Source organism: Anser brachyrhynchus, assembly GCF_964034855.1.
Source record: "Anser brachyrhynchus genome assembly, chromosome: 23".
Classification (NCBI taxonomy): domain Eukaryota; kingdom Metazoa; phylum Chordata; class Aves; order Anseriformes; family Anatidae; genus Anser; species Anser brachyrhynchus.
This window is the reverse complement of record NC_137716.1, coordinates 7,438,382-7,456,512: the sequence shown is the minus strand read 5'-3', so window position 1 is coordinate 7,456,512 and position 18,131 is coordinate 7,438,382. Positions and strand designations below refer to the sequence as shown.

Below are 18,131 nucleotides of genomic sequence, written 5' to 3'. Positions count from 1 at the left end.
ACTTCCGGCTTCCGGCGCGGCGCTTCCGGGTCCGGGTCCGGGTGCGGGTCCGGGCGCGGCCGGGGCCCGCGGGCCCTCGCCATGCGCTACAACGAGCGGGAGCTGCTGAGCCTGGCCCGGCAGCCCGCCGAGAAGGCGGCCGAGGTCCTGATGCGGGTGCCCAAGAAGGGCAGCGGTGAGGGGCCGCGGCGCGCCCTGGGGGGGGAGCTGAGGCGGGGCTGGGGGGGCTGGGAGGGGGCGTGGGGGGGCTGGGGGTACTGGGATGGGGCTGGGGGGTACTGGGATGGGACTGGGAGGGGGTACTGGGGGTGCTGGGGGGCATTAGGTGAGGCTGGGATGGGGTTGGGGTTGCTGGGGGTACTGGGATGGGGGTGGGGGTTCTGGGGGGGCCACTGGTGGTGGGACTGGGGGCGCTGGGATGGGGCTGAGGAGCACTGGGGTAGTGCTGGGGGGCGTTAGGTGGGGCTGGGGGTACTTGGATGGGACAGGGAGGGGGCACTGGGGGTGCTGGGGGCATTAGGTGGGGCTGGGGGTACTGGGATGGGGCTGGGGGGTACTGGGATGGGACTGGGAGGGGGCACTGGGGGTGCTGGGGGGCATTAGGTGGGGCTGGGATGGGGCTGGGGAGTTCTGGGGATGCTGGGGGTACTGGTGGTGGGACTGGGGCCACTGGGATGGGGCTGAGGGATTCAGGGGGGGCACTGGGATGGGGCAGGGGGCGCTGGGGTGGGACTGGGAGGTGGTGCTGGGGGGCATTTGGTGAGGCTGGGGATGCTGGGGGTACTGGGATGGGACTGGGGGTGCTGGGATGGGGCTGGAGGGTTTTGAGGGGGCCACTGGTGGTGGGACTGGGGCTATTGGGATGGGGCTGGGGGTTCTGGGGGACCACTGGTGATGGGGCTGGGGTCGCTGGGGTGGGACTGGGAGGTGACACTGAGGGTGCTGGGGGCATTGGGTGGGGCTGGGGATGCTGGGAGGGGGCTGGGGATACTAGGATTGTACTGGGAGGTGGGGTTGGGGGGCTGGAGTGAGACTGGGGGTGGCACTGGAGGTGCTGGGATGGGGCTGAGGTTGGTACTGGGGTGCTGGGATGGGGCTGGGGGGGCATTGGTAGGGCTGGGATGGGATTGGGGGTGCTGGGATGGGGCTAGGGGTGGTACTGGAGGTGCTGGGGTGAGAGTGGGGGGTGGCACTGGGGGTGTTGGGATAGGGTTGGGGGTGCTGGATGGGGGGGCCTGGGGTAGGAGTCGGGGGGGGAGCAGAGTGGGGAAGCTGGGACTGCACGGGTAGGGCTGGGGAGGCTGAAGCAGGGTCCTGAGGTAGGTCTCGGGCAGGACTGGGTGGTACTGGGGATGAGAAGCGGGGCACTGGGAGACCTGGACCGGCAGAACTGGGGGTGCTGGCAGCAAGACTGGTGGTACGGCAGGAGCAGGATTTGGGAGCTGGGTAGGATTAGGGCAGGACTGGGAGCATGGGGTGGGCAGGACTGGGGGGACTGGGAGGCAGGACTGGGAGCAGACTGGGAGGAGTGGGAAGCGGGAGGGGAGGTGCTGGGGCTGGGGTGAAGCTGGGGACAGGGACAAGAGGAGGGGACAGAAGGACGCTGGCTGCAGGCAGGAGCAGAGGGAGGGTTTGGGGGGGGGGTTAGGTGTGAGGGCAGCAGGGAGGTGCATGCCCCCCTTCTTCTGCCCCCCCAGGCGTGCCTGGTAAAACGCAGCAGGAGTCCAAACCCCAAGGGAGCTTCCCCTTCAGTGTGGGGAACCGGCACGTTGCAGAGGTCACAGGTGCTTCCCTCTGCCCCGTGCCGCGGGCTCGCCGCCTCAACGCTCTTTTTTTCCCTTTGCAGTGTTAAAGAAACGCCTCGTGAAGCTCGTTGTCAACTTTCTCTTCTACTTCCGGACAGATGAAGCGGAGGTACGGAGCCCCTTTTCTTCACACACACACGCACACACACACACACACACCCCCTCTCTCTTTCTTTTTCTGTGAGCTGATGGCATGCGCTTTGTGAAACGGTACGGCAGCAGGCTGCCAAAACCGGGACGTGGCACCCTCGCTTCCTATCCCAGCGACACAGTGAAAGCTCTTAGGGGTGAGAAGGAGCGCTGCCAGCTACACCACACCCAGATGGCTCACGTGGGAGCTTGGAACGAGTCTTTCAAACATAACCATTGCCCCTCGACTGCCAAAGATGGACTCTGTAATGTTTATTTGTAGGCCTGCGCTTTATCATGTGGAACTGTGAGGCTTATATTGCTCTCCTGGGAAAAGAACTAGCATTATTTATTTGCTACACCAGGAATTTTTCTTGCAAGCGATGCTCGCTCTTAATGGGAAACCGTCGTGGCTATATTCTGTTGGTGTTGTTATTTCTGACATGCAGAGGCCTTGGTTAGGTCAAGAAAAAGAGAACGAGAGGGATGGGCTTAGGTTCTGTTTCTGGCTTTGCCACTGCTGAGATCCAGTCGTTTTTAATGAATCCCTCGGTAAGTGTTGCTAAAGATTCTCTCATTGGAAAATCAATCTGAAAGTAATCACTAGAATGGGTGCGAAGAAAGAAAGGTGCCGAGTGCCTGCTGACACAAGGTAGTGGAAAGCTTTTAGTGACGTTTTTAGACCTAGGCCACAATGAATATTTCACCCTGAAAAGCTCCTCTTTTAAGAAACACTCTTCTCTACTGAATTGCAGTCGCTCTTCGTTACTTCGCTGGAGTTGCAATCGCAGTTCTCTGGGTAGGGTCAAAAGCTGAGCAGTTGCTGTCCCGCAGAGATTCAGCTGCGACTCCCTGTTCGCGTGGTGAGACCCCGAGGGTGCTGCCCCGCAGCGCTCGGCTGCTCGCTGTCCTGAGGGTTGTTGCTCGTAAGCACTCGTGTGTTTCAGTGCGAGGGAGATGTTACCAAACACAGCAAAAATAGTTCCGCAGGTCTGTGGTGGGTGCAAGTATAAAGCTGTTGTGCCAGAAATACATACTAAAACAGACTTTTGAGTGTCTTGGTTGCTGCCTTATTTGCCTCTCGTATTTCCTTTAGTTTGGACAAAAGAATTCACTTGTGGGTTGCTTTTGTTTATGGCTTGTATCACCCGTTGGTTCTCGTGTCCTTGCTCAGTGTGCACTAGCTAGCAAACCGTACTTCCCATTTGTCTGTTTACCCTGAGCTGTTCTAGTTCATCGACACACTGTTCTTAACCTCCTGCAAAGCTGCGAGCCTGCCCTTACAAAGCGAAACGTTAGCCTTTCCCTGTGTCATCGTAAATATTTCGTCTTTGCTTGATTTATTGTGCAAGGAAGTAAACTTAATCGGTGTCTTTGGATGCTAAATGAAAAACAGAAATGAATACCAAAGCCCAGAGTGAACCTTAGCAAGTAGAAATCTTTAACCTCTGTCTAACGTGCACAGAGTGCTATGGGGAAGACTGGTCCAGCGAAGCGTGTCAGCAGACACAGAAAGAGCACTGAACGTTCATTCAGTTAGCCTGAATTACCTTAAAAGTACCATCAGCTTAAAAAGCTCACTTAAAAAACACTGGGAGAACTCTGGATTCAGAACGCCGCGGCGCTGCCAGGCAGCATGTGTTGAACCCCCTCTCTGGGTCTTTTCCAGCCCATTGGAGCTCTGCTGCTGGAGCACTGCAGGATCACCAAAGAAGAGGAGAACGTCTTCTCGATCAGTGAGTTCTACGCACGCGCTCCCTTCGTGGCCCCCTTATGGCAAGCCGTGCTTTGAAAAAGGAGATGCTTGGCTGCTTTGTTCCTGCTTTTGCCTCTTTCTCTGGTGACACCAGGCTTAGTGTTCCTCAGCCCCTCTCCTCCTCAGCTGCCAGTTGTTTCTGCGGAGCTGCCGTGCTCCAGGACCGCGGCGTTCCACTGCTGGCTGAAATCGCCTATGTGATTTGCACAGCTGCATGTGAGGAGAGAAGCAGTAAAAACAGACTGACCGTGGCTTAGTGCTTGTAGAAATCCCTCTCTAGGAAGGCTTGGTACTGACAGATTGCTGCTTCTGTGCTATTGCATTTTATCAAAAAAGTGAGCCTCAGATAAACCATCTGTCGGGCTAATCTAGCGCCAGTCCTCCCGCCACGCTGTTTGTCCTTGTGGCGATAGCTGCGGCTCCAGCTGGCTTGCGGTGTGTCGTCCTTTATAAGCAGCCTTTCATCCAACAACTAATCATTGTGAAAGAGGTATGTGGCAAAAATAACAGGATGTTTCTCCAAGGCCATCCCCATATCTTTTGGCCTGGCTGTCAGGCACAGCTGCTTTTCTGTGCGGAGTCTCGCCTCCTCATTCAGCTGGGAGAGACGGTGTGCTGGCGCCCAAGCAGCCTGAGCGTACCAGTGAGCGTCCCACTCTGAATTTCTGGGGCTTTAAGTTTGTCAGGAGCCCCGGTGACTGATGATTCCTGAGAAAGGTGTTGAAACTGATGGCACTTGGTATCAGGTTGTGTCCCCGTACAGCAGCCCTGAGGGGTTTGATGCAGCCTGACCCAGTTATTTCTCAGCAGCAGCCTAGATCTCTGTGAACTGTGTACTAAAGAGCAGAGCTCTGGGGACAATGTAATTAATTAGATGTCCTGATTCTGTCTTGGTGAAGAATTGGAGTTGCACAGGGGATTGCTTTCCACTGTGCACAGTACCAAATTCCCAAAAGCCTCGAGCAAAGACAGGTCAGTACCTTCTCTGAGTGCGATTTGATTCCTCAGATGGCTGCCCTCTACATATATCAAAATCACTTCCTCCAGGCCATTTTCCACTTTGATTACTAAATCTCCGGTGACTGCTTGCAAGGACTCAGGGTGTTTTAGTCCTGAGTCTGGTCATATTTGTCCAGTCTGAGCTGTCACTCTGAGAAGTTGCTTTCTCCTCTCTGAAGTCTTTGGCTGCTCTAAGCTGACGTTTGCTGTAGGCAGCTGTTCTTGGCCACCTGAGAAGTGCAGCAGAGAAGTGCCTCCAGAGCTCGTGTTGCTTTTGGAAGCACCTCTTTCAGTCAAGAGCAATGCGAAGGGCTTCTGAGCTGTATGAGGCACCTCTGGGTCACCATCACTCCCATGCTGCCTTAGCATAATTGTATGGGGAAAGGTGTTTAGGTATAAGGAGCCCAGCAGTGGAGGGACTGGGGCAGTTGAGGAGTAGCCTTAGCACCTTGTGTGCTTTTCCCAGTGCCTTTCTAACAGCAGCCTGCTTCCCGAGCTGGATTTCAAGTGTGTAGAGGCAAGCTTGGCTGGGCCATTGCTCTTAGCAAACAGGGAAAGAATGTGATCCCAAACCATCCAGGGTAAGATAAGAGGGGACAGAGGCCTGGCTTACCAGCCTGTTCACAGATCATCTTTGTTGAACAAAGGTACTAACTGCAGCCTGGCAGAGTCTGGTGGTTGCTGGGGAGGGAGACAGTGGAGCGCAGGCAGCTCTGCCAGGACCATACTTACGTCTTTTCTTACCCATGGCAGGTTTCATTGAGGAACCAGAGAGGAAATACTGCTTTGAATGTGACAGCGAAGAGCAGTGTCAGGAGTGGATTGAGGCACTCAAGCGAGCCAGGTAGGCTGAGGCACTAGAGCAAGGTCTGCACTGTGCTGTATGTACGCTGCAGCCCTGTGCTGTTTGTTTTCTGGGACTAGTTTGTGGTGAACCCAGGGCGGAAAGCAGTTCTCTCCTCCCAGGCAAGCTTCCTTTCAGCTCTAAATAGCACCCGAAACTTCCCCAGATCCTTTTCTGCTCAACCCGTTGCATGGTCTGTTCCTTTCTTACAGCTATGAGTTCATGAGGAGAAGCTTGATTTTCTACCGGAATGAGATCCAGAAAATGACAGGGAAGGTGAGTCCCTTGGGGTTGGCTTTTCAGGTGGTGACCCTCCGCATTTGGACTGGAGCAGGGTTTGGTGATCCCTGGCCTTGGTGCCAGCTGTCCTACGCAAGGCTGGTGGCTGCAGCGTGTATGACAGAGCCATATTAAGTCAGCTCCTGAAGCTGCGGGCTCAGCAGGCAGTCAGACCCAGTCACCCGAGAGTCTTCCTCTGCCAAGCAGCCTGCGTGCAGCTGGGGTGTGTGTGTGAGGCTGTTCCTGAGCGCAGTGCGTTACGAGCAGCACAGAGCAGCCTGGGGTCTGCAGCCAGACAGGCCGGGCCTGGGCTAACTCTGACTCCCCTGGTTCTGGAGGAGCAGCCCTGTCAAAATCAAGAGTGTCCGTGGGTTGAGACACTGCTCGCACCTCTACCAGGATACCTGGAGCATCCCTTCTGGAGGTAACAGAGGTAGCTGTGACTCACCCATGTGCTCCTGTGCCAGAGCAGACTGAATACAGCCCACGAACCTTGGTTATCCGCTGCATCCTCCCCATGGACTGTGACTTTCTGCCTACAGCCAGCAGCCATGGGCGGGACTGGGGTAAATCCAGCACGTACCTGGAATTGCCACCCAGCCCTGCTGCCTGCCAGACTGCGGGCTGGCAAAAGGAGGGTCCTGCTCGCCTCCCACCTTGTGTGTGTCTGACTGCTGCCTTCCTGTGCTCTTGCTGCAGGACCCCCTGGAGCAGTACGGGATCTCTGAGGAAGCCCGTTTCCAGCTGGCAACGCGCAAGCAATAAACCCCACGCTTGGGCTGAACTGGCTCTGGCCACAGGCTCTCGCTGGAGAGTCAAACCCGAGCTCCCCCAGGAGGAACAGCAACCCTTCCCTATAGTGGTGACCAACTGACTTTTTAATTTATTAGCCAAATATTTTTTTTATGATTTTTTTAAAGATAATTCATTGCACAATCCCACCTCTCCTGCTCTGCCCCAGCCATGCAGGCAGGCAGAGTCTAACTGCTCAGTGCGGACTGTGACCTTGGGCTGGCTGCTGCTGCAGTGCTGGAAGTAAAACCACCCTGGCTCCAAGCAGGAGCAGAGGGGGCAGGGACTGAACGGAGAGCTCGAGCACTTGCCTTCCTCCAGCAAGGGCTCACGTCTCTCTCACCAAGAGCTTCTGGAGCAGGCTCTGAGCCCTCTCTAGCCTCCTCCCTGTCCCTCTCCTGCGGGGAGCTACTCAGCTTTTCTGGCTCAGGATCTTCCCAGTGTCTCCAAAGCAGCCATCAGGAGTTGTTCATCCCTTTACCGTAACAGGATGCTCCAGCTGATTGCATTTCTGTGCTTGCAGGGTTAACCCTGCTATCCTTCTTCTGCTTGCTGCAAAGCCATTTCAGTTCAGCAAGGAGGGGGAAGCCTTCCATGTACACAGGGAGCAGCCCAGGCACAGCAACAGCTGATGGGGAAGGGGCATCCACCCCTCTGTGTCAAGGCAGCAGTGTCTGCAGGCACTAGCACCTGCCTCTTGGGGTTGGTTTCTTTTTGTCCTTTCTCCAGCCAGGTGGTGCTAATTCCTAGAGGATTGATGAAGCCCATGGTACAGACAATTAGCGTGCTCTCACAAATGAAGTGGAGAATGAAGCTGTAAAGCACAAGGGAGCAAAAACAGGGCTGAGAAATATCTGTTATGATCCTGCCTCCCTCTGCAGTACTGGGGGCTGGGCTAAGCTGTGCCATTTCTCAGCTTCCCAAAGAGGAAGGGCAGCTGGAGAGATCTGTAAAGACAGAAACTGCTATGTGCACTTTGGCTGCATGTTTGAGCTTCAGGGTATGTAGAAGGTAAGCCCAGGGAGCGTAGGACAGCTGTGCATCAGCACACCATTCCCTGACCCTCTGCTGCAGCTTTTCACCCCTTTGTGAGCTGCCAAAGGGAAAGATGTGAACAACTGCACCTGCCAAGGCCACAGCAAGCTGCCAGGGAGCAAGGGCTGCTGCTGCAGGGACTCCTGTAATGAAGGGATAAGCAGTAAAGAACATCTCTCCTCATGGCTCTGCACCTGCAGCCAGCACACTGCAAAAAGGAAAACCACAGCCAGAGGTGGAGGACAGAAGGCACTCACCACACATGCCCAGAGCTCCGAGACCTCTCTTTCTTCACACTCCACACTAAGATGTGGCTGCTGCAGCAGCTCCACTGGACAGTGCGGCAAGGAAAGGCCCCGTGGAAAGTCCCAGCAAGCGTTTTCAGATGGCTGATGACAGAAGGAACTTCACTCACCCCTGGGGCAGGTGAATGCAGGAAGAGGTTTCTGTTAGCACAGCAGAAGCACAAGGGATGTGCAGGTTTTGGCTTTTTTTCCACCTGGCTAGCAGGAAAGTTCTCTGCAATTAAACAGTATGTGGTAAATGAGGTGGAGATAGAGCAGCCTGTGCTCTGAGTGGGGTTTGGTAAGAAGGTTTGGGTCTCTTTGGGAATTAATGCAGAAACAAGAGCCAATACTAAAAGCTTTAGTGGCCTGGCCTTCCCTCTTTACCTCAAGCTGCTGGGTACCAGGAGAGCGACAGATGTCACTGATGCTTTATTTTTAACCTCAAGCCCAAGGTTTTTCCCTTCCCAGATATCCCCTTTCCCTGCACTGGTTCCAGGTGCTAGCTCCAGCAATTACCAAAAATATGCAGGGGGCAGCTGTCCTGCTCAGTAAGCTGAGGGCATGACAGGGTGGAAGCGAAAAATAGGGCAGGTTTGAAGACAGATGGTAACTCTCATGGAAGCAGCAGCGAGGGATTAAGAGCAGGAACAAGCTTCTGCTTTAGGGAATTAGTGTTCTCAGATGACTTTGACGTGCATTTTCATCCTCATGAGCCTACTCTGCTTTACCTCAGCACAGGGGCACACTGGTGGGGTACGCAGCAGCCTTACTTACTGTGATAGCAAAGACTCGTCCAGCTGGTTGCTCGCTACAGGCCACTGTACGCGCTGCAGTGGGTGCGCTGGAGCTGCACTGCAGCCTGGCGTCCCCTCTGCAGCTCTGGCTGAGCAGAGCAGAGGAGGTACCACAGCTCTCCGGCTTCAGCCTCAGGTCACCAGCAGTGACCCAGGCTGCAGGCAGGAGAGGTTTCCGAGCTTATTTCCCGCCCCCCCCCCCCCCCAGGTTCAGCATTAGTGAACGCTTCGATATGCAAAGTCAGCGCTCCTATAAACAAAAGCTGGGAATTCTGCCAACAGTCAGTCATTTACAGCAAACAATTCCAGTGCTACGGTGAGGTTCACTGTTCCTGCCTGCCACCCTCAGTAGCTAACATTTCTCTACCGTGTGCCTTCCAAGACTATCACTAGTTTCTTCTCCATGCCCCTTGCAGAAGGTAGATCTGACACCCACCATCTTCACTGTACATAAAAATGGGCATTTTATTTAGATGTTCTGGGGAACAGTTGGGTGCGCAAGTGATTATCCCAACCCTTATTTAAGAGGCAACAATGACATTTCCTAAGTGAATGTAAGACAAATGCTGTGAAGAGCTGCGAGGGCTTGCACAGGCCCCGTAACTTAATTAGCTAGATCAATGGTTAGAGTAGTGCTAGGACACTGGGTTAGATGTCAGGAGTAAGGGAAGATGGTACTTCTAGACACTTTAGAGATCTGCATCCGCTGCTCTTGATTTATAGACAACTGTTCATTTTTCATAATCTGTTCACTATGCTTTTTGTATTCCAGGGGCCTGGTCCACTGTTCATTGGGTACAGGCTCTTTGACAGTGTACTGAAGCTGTTTATCTGTTGTACAATGAACATTTCCAATAAAAACTTGTTTTAATCATTGTGGTAGTAAGAGCTGTGGCAAGGAACCCGAGCCCATGCTAGGGCAGGTGGCTACGGCGAGCTCCCGGGCTTTCTGCGCAGCCTGCCTGCGGGCGCAGGGCTCTCCCCCAGGAACAGGGGCTCAGAGCCCCGGCACCATCACTGCTGAGCTGGAGGAGGCGGCGGCAGCAGCAGCAGCGATCCTGGATGAAAGATCAGCAGGATGACGGTGCCTGCAGGCCCATCCCCAGGAACGGTGCGGTATTGCTGGTTGGCAGTGAGGGTGCCTGGTCCCAGGCCAGCTGCTAATGTCTCCACAACATGCTTTTTACATGCCTTCTGCTAACAGAGCCAGCCCCTCTGCAGTAGCTTCAGAGACAAACATACAAAAAAGATGAGCTTGCTCAGACCACTGCTGCAACCCCTTTTCAACATCTAGAAACTCATCTAGACCATTCCATTTAAACAGTGTCCATATTGCACAGACTGTGTTAGGGGAATCAGGGTCTTCATCTTATGTTAAAAATCCTACAGAAAATTAGCTCAGCCAGTTTTATGGCCGTCACTTCCAAAGTTTAAAAGCTGTTGCCAACCTAATTTCAGTTCCGTTACGTTAGTGAAATAACCGGATGAAAGGATGAAATGGGAATTTCACTACGATGGTTTTGCTACTAGGAATGTTACCAGTATGTTAAATCCTGAGAGCTTAACTGTCCTCGGCTTCAACAGAGCTGAGTGTGTTGCTCAGTTCGGGAGGAGCAGGGGTCTGACTGCCCTGCCCAGAGCCGCAGCCCAGGACACGGTGCTTCCCTTCCACTGACAAGCACCGACTGCCATCCCCTGCTCACATCTGCCCTGCTGAAGCAGTGAAACTCCACAACAGTACGGTGTATTAAAATACATACACTTTAATATAAAGACAAAACTTCAAAGCATTGTTTCAATTACAAATCAAGGTAAAGACACAAGAAATTAATTAAGTGAAGGGAGGGGAGAAAAAACTAACTCTTACATTGTGGAGAATTAGAAAGGCAGGATGGAAATATATATATTATACATACATATATACACACCAGAAGAATTCACACTAGTTCTATGGAAGAATGAAAGGAATGACAGGACAACTTACTGGTATAAAAAAAAAAAAAGATAAATTAGGGGAAGTTTGAATTTTAAATAATTCAGTTTAATAGGCTAAATTATATAAACTAGTTCCTATTCACTAGGAAACATCCCATATCACTGTTCTAAGAAAATGGGTTTTTTAAAAAAATCCATTGAAAAATGGATTTTTATTAGTAGTTAAAAGTTTACTAATCAATTCCTGAGCAACAGCAACCTCATAATCTACTGCTTTCCCCATCAAAGTCCCACTCAGCGAGGGCAGGCTCCCACTCCTAAAAAGTTTAAGTAGAACAGAGACCTAAGAAATCGTTTTTTAATTTGAGATTGATCGCTTAAAAGATTAATAGGTTAAAAAAGCCTAGCAGGATGGATCGACCCATTCCACCTTTTTCCCTCATTAACTCCAGAAACAAGACCTTTCTAAAGAATGATTTGACCGCACCAGAAAAAGCAACCAGATGTACCTTAAAAAATAATAAATCACAAACTTGAGAACTTCAGGGTTAGTACTGTAAAACCTTGAATTTTAGGAAGTTATTTCATTTTTGAACTGTAAGAACTTAAGAAACATCTGCAGAAAGATTACCACAAACAGCAAATACACTGGAGGAGTATTTCCAATTTTTTACCTTGGGTTTAAACCCTGAAGTTCACAATAATAGCATCTTTTACTGTGATATTCAGTCTAAATAGGTATTTATATATTTATAATGCATAAGGATAAATAAAATATGGCACAATAAAATTTTAAAAACTGGTAATCCATCTTTCAGTGAAAACCTGATATGCAAGCTATGGAAATGTTGGAGCAAATAAAGGAGGAAAAACCTTAACAGCCATAAAACTTCAAATCCTCGTACACTTACAAGACATCTGTGCTTCAAAAAAATCCAATTCTTGTGATTTTTCCTCAGTGCTGCAAAGATAGTTCACAAAAACACTGTCTAGTTTCTTCTCCCCAAACACTGTGATTTTGAAACACATTATTGTTGGTTTGCAGTCCACTGTACAACGTCCATTTCTTAACTGAAGAAATCACCATTGGGAGCTCCCAAAGCTCAGTCCTCCTAATGCATTTGGCTCAGGCAAAACAATAAAAGCAGAACTTCTCAACAAAACCACCTGGTGGATTGGGACAACTCCTTCTGAGAAAAAATATTTGTCAAGAATCTTTAGGTTTCCATACCCTGTATTAAAAGGACTGATACCAACACAAAAAGCAAACGGGTCACAATCAACCTTGCATCAGCACTGGGACAAACTACCAAGCCCTAAGGATCAGCACCGGCGGCCCTGGCGCGTCCCCGCTGGTGCTCGGAGGGGATCGGGACCAACGCAGGCCATGGGGGAGCCCAAAGCAGGCGGGCAGCTCGGGGCCGAGCTGCAGGGCTGGCAGCCTCCTCCTCCAGCAACGTGGCAAAACCTCGACTGTGGCAACTCTAGGGTGCAAGGCCTCTGAGCCATGAGGAGCCAATTCCACAGCTGCCCACAGCTACGGCGCGTTTGGGAAGGACTCGCGGCAGCAAGCCCCTGCTGCGGGAGCTGCTCGAGGGTCCCAGCACTGCCGGGCCAGGCCTGTGGACGTAGCCACGGGAGTCACAAAGAGGTGGGCCCCCTGCGCCAACTCGACAAGATGGAAGCTTGTGCTGGCCCTCAAACTGATCACAGCGACTCCACATCCCACAAAACAAACAAACACAAAAAAAGCAAACACATGGATGAAGCTACGCCTGTCCAGGGGTGGATGCCAGTCCCACATCCACTGACACTCTCCCTGCCCTGCTGTCACACAAGGGCACCGTTCCCAGTGGAAAAATAACAGGTTGGGGAGCAGATGCTGCCTTCTAAATACACAATCCCAGCAAGAATCAAACCACTCAGGCCCCCAGAGGCAGCCCCACGGCCCTGCCATGGCCTCGTTACTCTGGAGTACGAGACCTCCCACAGGGGGAAGCCCAGATCCCAGGTTCCTCTGCAGGAAGGGTGCTAGGACAGGTTGGGACGAGAGACGGGCCCTGAGCTCTGCCAGGAGCAAAGCCACCGTTGGGCACAGCAGCATCTCACAAACGCTGGTGCAGCCCCGCTGCTTCTGGCGTTTATCAGCACTGCAGTAACAGCCAGCGAGGCAGATCTGGATCGCACCCAGCTCGCTCCCCTCCTATTTGCTTTCTGCGGCAAAGCGACCGCCCCAGAGGCCTCTGGTCAGATGTCTGCAGTTACGGCAGCAAACGCCACCCCCAGAAGGAGAAGCTTGCCCCCCAGCAGGACAAACGCAGGCAGGGGCCGAGCACAGGCCCAGCCACGTAGCCACCCCGTGCAGCCCCAAAGCAACGCTCCTGTTTGAAGCATTTGAGCCAGAGATGCAAGGGAAGAGCCTAAAAGTCATCTGCGCAGCAGATTTCAAATGAAAATCACTCGCTCAAGTTTGATTAGAAAATAGTAAGAAAGAAAAAGAAAAGCTACTCAACACTTTGAGTTGGGTGAAGTTTGGGCTGAGCAGCAACAAGTCCTGGGGGTCTGCAAGCTCCCGATTCACCGCAGTGCCTCACCGAGACCCTCACAACCAGGCGCCGCGAGCTGCCCGCGGCACCTGAGCACCCGGAGCTGCGCTGGCAGACCCCACACACTCGCCTTCCTCCGCACCACGCCTGCCCGCCTCCAGCCACAGGCAGGACCCAGGGCCGAGCCCACGCTCAGAGTTCAGCCAAGCCCAGCCAACAGCAGTGAGCACAAACCGCGTGCTACGAGACAAGGCAGCTCTGGCCACTAGGAAGAAGGATACGAGACGGAAGCACAAGAAAAGATTTGAGTTTGTCTGGCCAAGGAGCCCCGAGTTCCTGCTATCGAAGAAACCAGCTGGAGACACTGCTCTAACATCTGCCTCTGAGTGTAATGAGCATCCAGGACACGATGTGCTCCCTGGTGTTGGCAGCTTCCCCTAAAGGCACGTTTCCCTTCACCTCTCCCCCACTGCATTTGCGACCTGAACTAAGAGGAGCTAAATCCCATCATTACGGTTGGCCAGACCGATCCACACCTTGCTAACGGAACGGCCCTGTCTGCACCCAAACAAGAGGCGATGCAGGGACAGCTCGACTCCCCCGTGATCCTGCCCACAAGCTTGGTTCCAGCAACCCAAGGCTCCACATCCTCCAGCAATGTTTTCCCACCTTTTCCGTCAGCTACAGGAAAAGCTGAGAAATCTGACAGCGGGTGCCCCACACACCCCTGGCTAATGGAAGAATTGTTGCTTGGTGACTAAATGTGCAGCAAAGACTTGAGTTTAGGTTTAATGCTCGTGGAGCCCCCCCAGCCTCACAGCACGGTGGGTCTCAGTGGGCTGGAACCAGCAAGCAGGAGCCAGAGGTAACAAATCACCAAAGGAAGAGCGCGTGAGGGTCGTTCTCCAAGCCTGACATTCAGCAGCAGGGCACAGGTTTCGCTCAGCACAAAGCTCAGGATATTTCTTTTTCTTTTTTTTTTTTTTTGGCAACATTATGTGCTGCAAGATGTATTTTGACTTCCTGATGAGTCCCTCACTGGCAGCAGCAGCGTGGAGGAGAAGGAACATTTGTGACAGCCATAAAACGGCTGGACCTGGGCAGGAAGTGGTAACACAGAAGGAATTCCTTTCTGGAACTGGCTGCTTGGCTTTGATGACTCAAAAGTATCTCCAATTATTGAAAACAGGTTTCAAGTCTCTGGCACAGCACTCATACATCAGGGTCACGAGGGTCTCATTCTCGTAGCCATATGGATCAGATCCCAACATCTCGAAGAGCTATTCCTCCAGCAGTCCTGCACGCAGGTAAATGCTCTCCCCGTTTTGCAGACAGAAGAGAAACAATCTGAACTTGCTCAAGGTTATGGCCAAGCAGCAAAAGATCAGGGAGTGGGGAAAAAGACAACAAATCCCGTAGCAACCTTGGTGACTTCTCCCAAATAAAGCAGCATTAAGGCATCAGCCCAAAACCTCCATTGTCTTGCACTGCTTCAAACATGCCATAGCTTATCCAGCACTCTCCTGGAAGCACGCCCTAGCAGGGATTATGACGAAGACTTAGACCAGACTGGGACACGAGGGAAACTCACTACAACCATGCAGCGCGTGACGAGGTGACGGTGCCAGCAGCACCAGGCGCAGGTGGAAGATGCTGGCAAGGCCAGGGCAGCTCTGGGCTCCTGCAGCATGGGCTGCTGAGATGGAAGTGTCAGGTCACGGAGAACGCCAGCACCGAGATGACCCAGAGGCAGATGAAGGCCTGGCCTCCACAGGCCCCTGGAGGCTGCCGTGGATGCTCAGCCGTCCAGCCTTTGTGCCTGGGTCTGGCCAGGGCGAGCTGTGCCCCTCTGGTTTCATCTTTCCCAGGTGATGGGAGCGAGCAGGCTCACGCTGCTGATTTCCAAAGAGTGCTTGCGAACGAGCCCTGCCACAGAGCACAGCGGGCCATCCAGAGCCAGAGCACCCAGCGCATCGCACACAGACCCAAGGGCAACCCGCTACGGGGAGCAACACTGATGGAAAGGGGGATTTTGGTTTTCCCCAACATGCACGGGAGAGCAGATGACAAACTCTGTGCCCAGACTTTGCTCTGGTTGCTCCCAGGCACAGATTTCTGAAACGCTGTGAACGCAAAGCACATCATTCCTGCAGCAAGCACCTGGCCAACCCTCTTCGGCTGCAGGAGAGTGTCAGGAGCCAGCTGGGCGACGCGTGCACCAAGCAGCTGTCCAGGGTTAAAAAGTACACCGGGGTGGGCAGACCACCGTGAGCCAGCTCCTTCTCCAAGTAGGCATCTCTGCCAGCGTCCTGCGAGCATCTCAGGTATGAACTGATGTGACGCCTCCCTGTTCTCTTGCTGGATGTCTTCGCTGGTTTGAGATGAAGGTGGGGGGGATAAGAGGCCTAAGGAACACTGGTTTGGTCCATTTTTGGAAAAGGATCTGACGAAAAGCAGATGGATTAAAACCTTCTTCTTGTATTTCCTCATCTCTCACATCTGGGATAAAAATTGGGGGGGGAGGTAATTAAGGCTACTGCCCCTCCAGCAATTGCTCGTGCACAACCCACCTTCCAAGACCGGAGCACCTTGCTGTTTGCCGGGAGGATGCTAAGGCAGCTCTGCAACTTTCAGTTAGCCACGGATCTGGATGAAGCTGGAGCTGCCCAACTCCCAGCTGCAAAACATCTGGGTTACATTGTCTTCCTGGATTCCAGGACATTAACTCTGTACAGCTTCTACTAGAAGCTACTGGATGTTTCTCAGCCATCGCCCTCTGAGCTTTCTTGCCCTTTTCCAGGTTCTCATCTTGCAGCTAATAACGCAGCAGGGCGCACCACTGTCAAGTCCTCCCACATGCAAAGCAGAAAACAGTTCCAAAACACCCCTCATTTCCAGGGCTACCGATCCCTTCCCTTTCCAATGAGTAAGACAACAAAATCAGCTCAACAGTTTCTGTGCACAAAGGCTGCCTATGAAAGACACACACAGGAAACAACAAAATAACCACGCTAAGAACTAAATCTCTACTAAGATTGCCAGGGATGAGGTACAGAGAAAAGGGTCAATCTGAAATCTGCAGAGGGCAGGAGCTGCTCGGTCACCTCTTCCCACCACTCCCTTGAGCATGGCCAGCACGGCATTCACAGATCAGACAGCAGGAGAGCACGCAAGGGCCGAGCTACCTCACCTCCTTCACACACAGAGGCAGGAGTTGGAAGGCAATGCACCCAGCCCAGCTTTTTGTGACCCCGGGACCCTCCGTCAGGTGCCTGCTGAGGCAGGCTCAAGTCTAAGGCAAATGCCCAATTGCTGGAGGCTGGAGACTCGTTAAGGAGCACCAGGGACCTAGAATGGATTTAAGGGTAGCGAGTGCCTCTCAAGCAGAGCAATCAATGCTGCCCCCAGAGCACCTGGGCAGGTGTTTCCCAATGCCTAAACGTGTTTTTCTTCTAGTCATTTTGCTGTTGCAATTCCCCTTCTGTTACTGTAGTTTCCTTTATTGGTGCTTGGTCCAGTCTGAACTACAGACCAGGGTGATGTCTATATAATGGATTATATTTCTCCTCATTTTGTGCACTTGAATAAATAAGTTTTTACAAGTTCACTGTGCACTGTACAGTCTAAAAATAAATGAAATAAAGTATATGAAATTTATAAATTTTCATCACATCTCTATAAAATACAACCGCTGCTCGGAGCGGCACTTTCTGTACACAGAACACCAAGTCACAATACAATTAAATGCACCAGTTTGATAGTGTGGCAGCACGGTAAGCTAGATTGTGGTGTTTTTGTGAACTACCATTTAGATCTACTTAAAGCAAAGAAATACAAAAGCAAAATGCACTTAGTCAGTAAATGTACACATCTAAGCCATTTCTGAATCAAGTATCAAAACTCTACTAACAAAATACATTGTACTTGGAACAAAAACAACAAGCTGAGATAATCTGCTACCTGCACCAGTACAGAAGCACTATGTTCAGTCTTCCCAATGTTATTAAAAAGGGCCTGACCAATACCAGTGATTATGCACCCTGTTCATATGCCAATGACATCCCAAAACAAGTTACCAGACTAGCTACCAAAATTCACAGTGACTTGAGTGCCACCAGCAACTGCAAATGGCCCAGTGAAGTAGTTTGAATGGGGCAGGACTTGAATTTCTTCTGTTCAAACTGTGCCTGCCTTGGCTGAGCTCACCTGGGCTGCCCCAGGTGATCTAGCTGCCACTCCAGAGGGGAGTAGTGAGTTCTCGTTTGTAATGAACACAATTAAAAACCACCCAGTTAACAGAGCGCCTGGCTCAGTTCACATTAGAGCAAAACACCAGATCAAAGACTGCCGTTTCTCTGTAGCTCACACTGCTGTAAACCAAGTGGATTTTGGTATATGAACAGAGTAAGTTGAATAAATAAAATGCAGACCTTTCTGAGAACTGGGTTTGGCATTGGTCAACCCTCCAAATTCAGCACCAAGGATTCAAACTAGAGGCACAGTTCTGACGGATGAAATAGCACCGAGAGGAGGCTCTTTACATCTCTGCTGGTGTGCCAGTCCTTAAGTATTCAGAGAATTTAATCGTAAGTTATATTTATGACTCTAGGTGGAATAAAATAAGTCAAAACTGTTTTCGCTTTAAAAAAAGATAAATACTTTACCTAAACTATCAACAATACAAACTGGAGCCTTAGGCATTTCTTTTGCCTTTTTTTTTTTTTTTCTTCCTTTTTTCTTTTTTACTCAGATTCACAGTAAATATTTTCTCTGTTGTTTAGGTCTTTTTAGGTTTTTGTTTTGTCCAGTAGTAAGAGAGTAGAAACCCCTGCACAGGCCAGGTGAGCACCTTTCAGTGGAAGCCGAGTGAAGTTGGTCCACGTTGTCCTTGCATAGGTCACATTGGGTTGAGGTAGAAATCCTAGTTACC

General features: G+C 51.8%; 2 protein-coding genes across 3 annotated transcripts in view; one reads left to right on the top strand and one right to left on the bottom strand.

Moving 5' to 3' along the window:
- The first annotated feature begins 2 nt into the window (after nt 1-2).
- Nucleotides 3-9,596, top strand: PLEKHJ1 (pleckstrin homology domain containing J1). Its single transcript, XM_080565684.1, has 6 exons — nt 3-175; nt 1,847-1,914; nt 3,604-3,670; nt 5,443-5,533; nt 5,746-5,809; nt 6,512-9,596. The coding sequence occupies exons 1-6, from the start codon at nt 82-84 to the stop codon at nt 6,575-6,577; spliced, it is 450 nt and encodes a 149-aa protein (XP_080421810.1). The 5' UTR covers nt 3-81; the 3' UTR covers nt 6,578-9,596.
- Nucleotides 8,916-18,131, bottom strand: part of DOT1L (DOT1 like histone lysine methyltransferase) — a 76,384-nt gene continuing 67,168 nt past the window's right edge. For both annotated transcript variants that reach the window (XM_080565654.1, XM_080565657.1), the window contains exon 28: nt 8,916-18,130. In XM_080565654.1, coding sequence (XP_080421780.1) covers nt 18,123-18,130 — 8 coding nt within the window. In that variant the 3' untranslated portion in view covers nt 8,916-18,122. The remainder of the gene's footprint in view (nt 18,131) is intronic.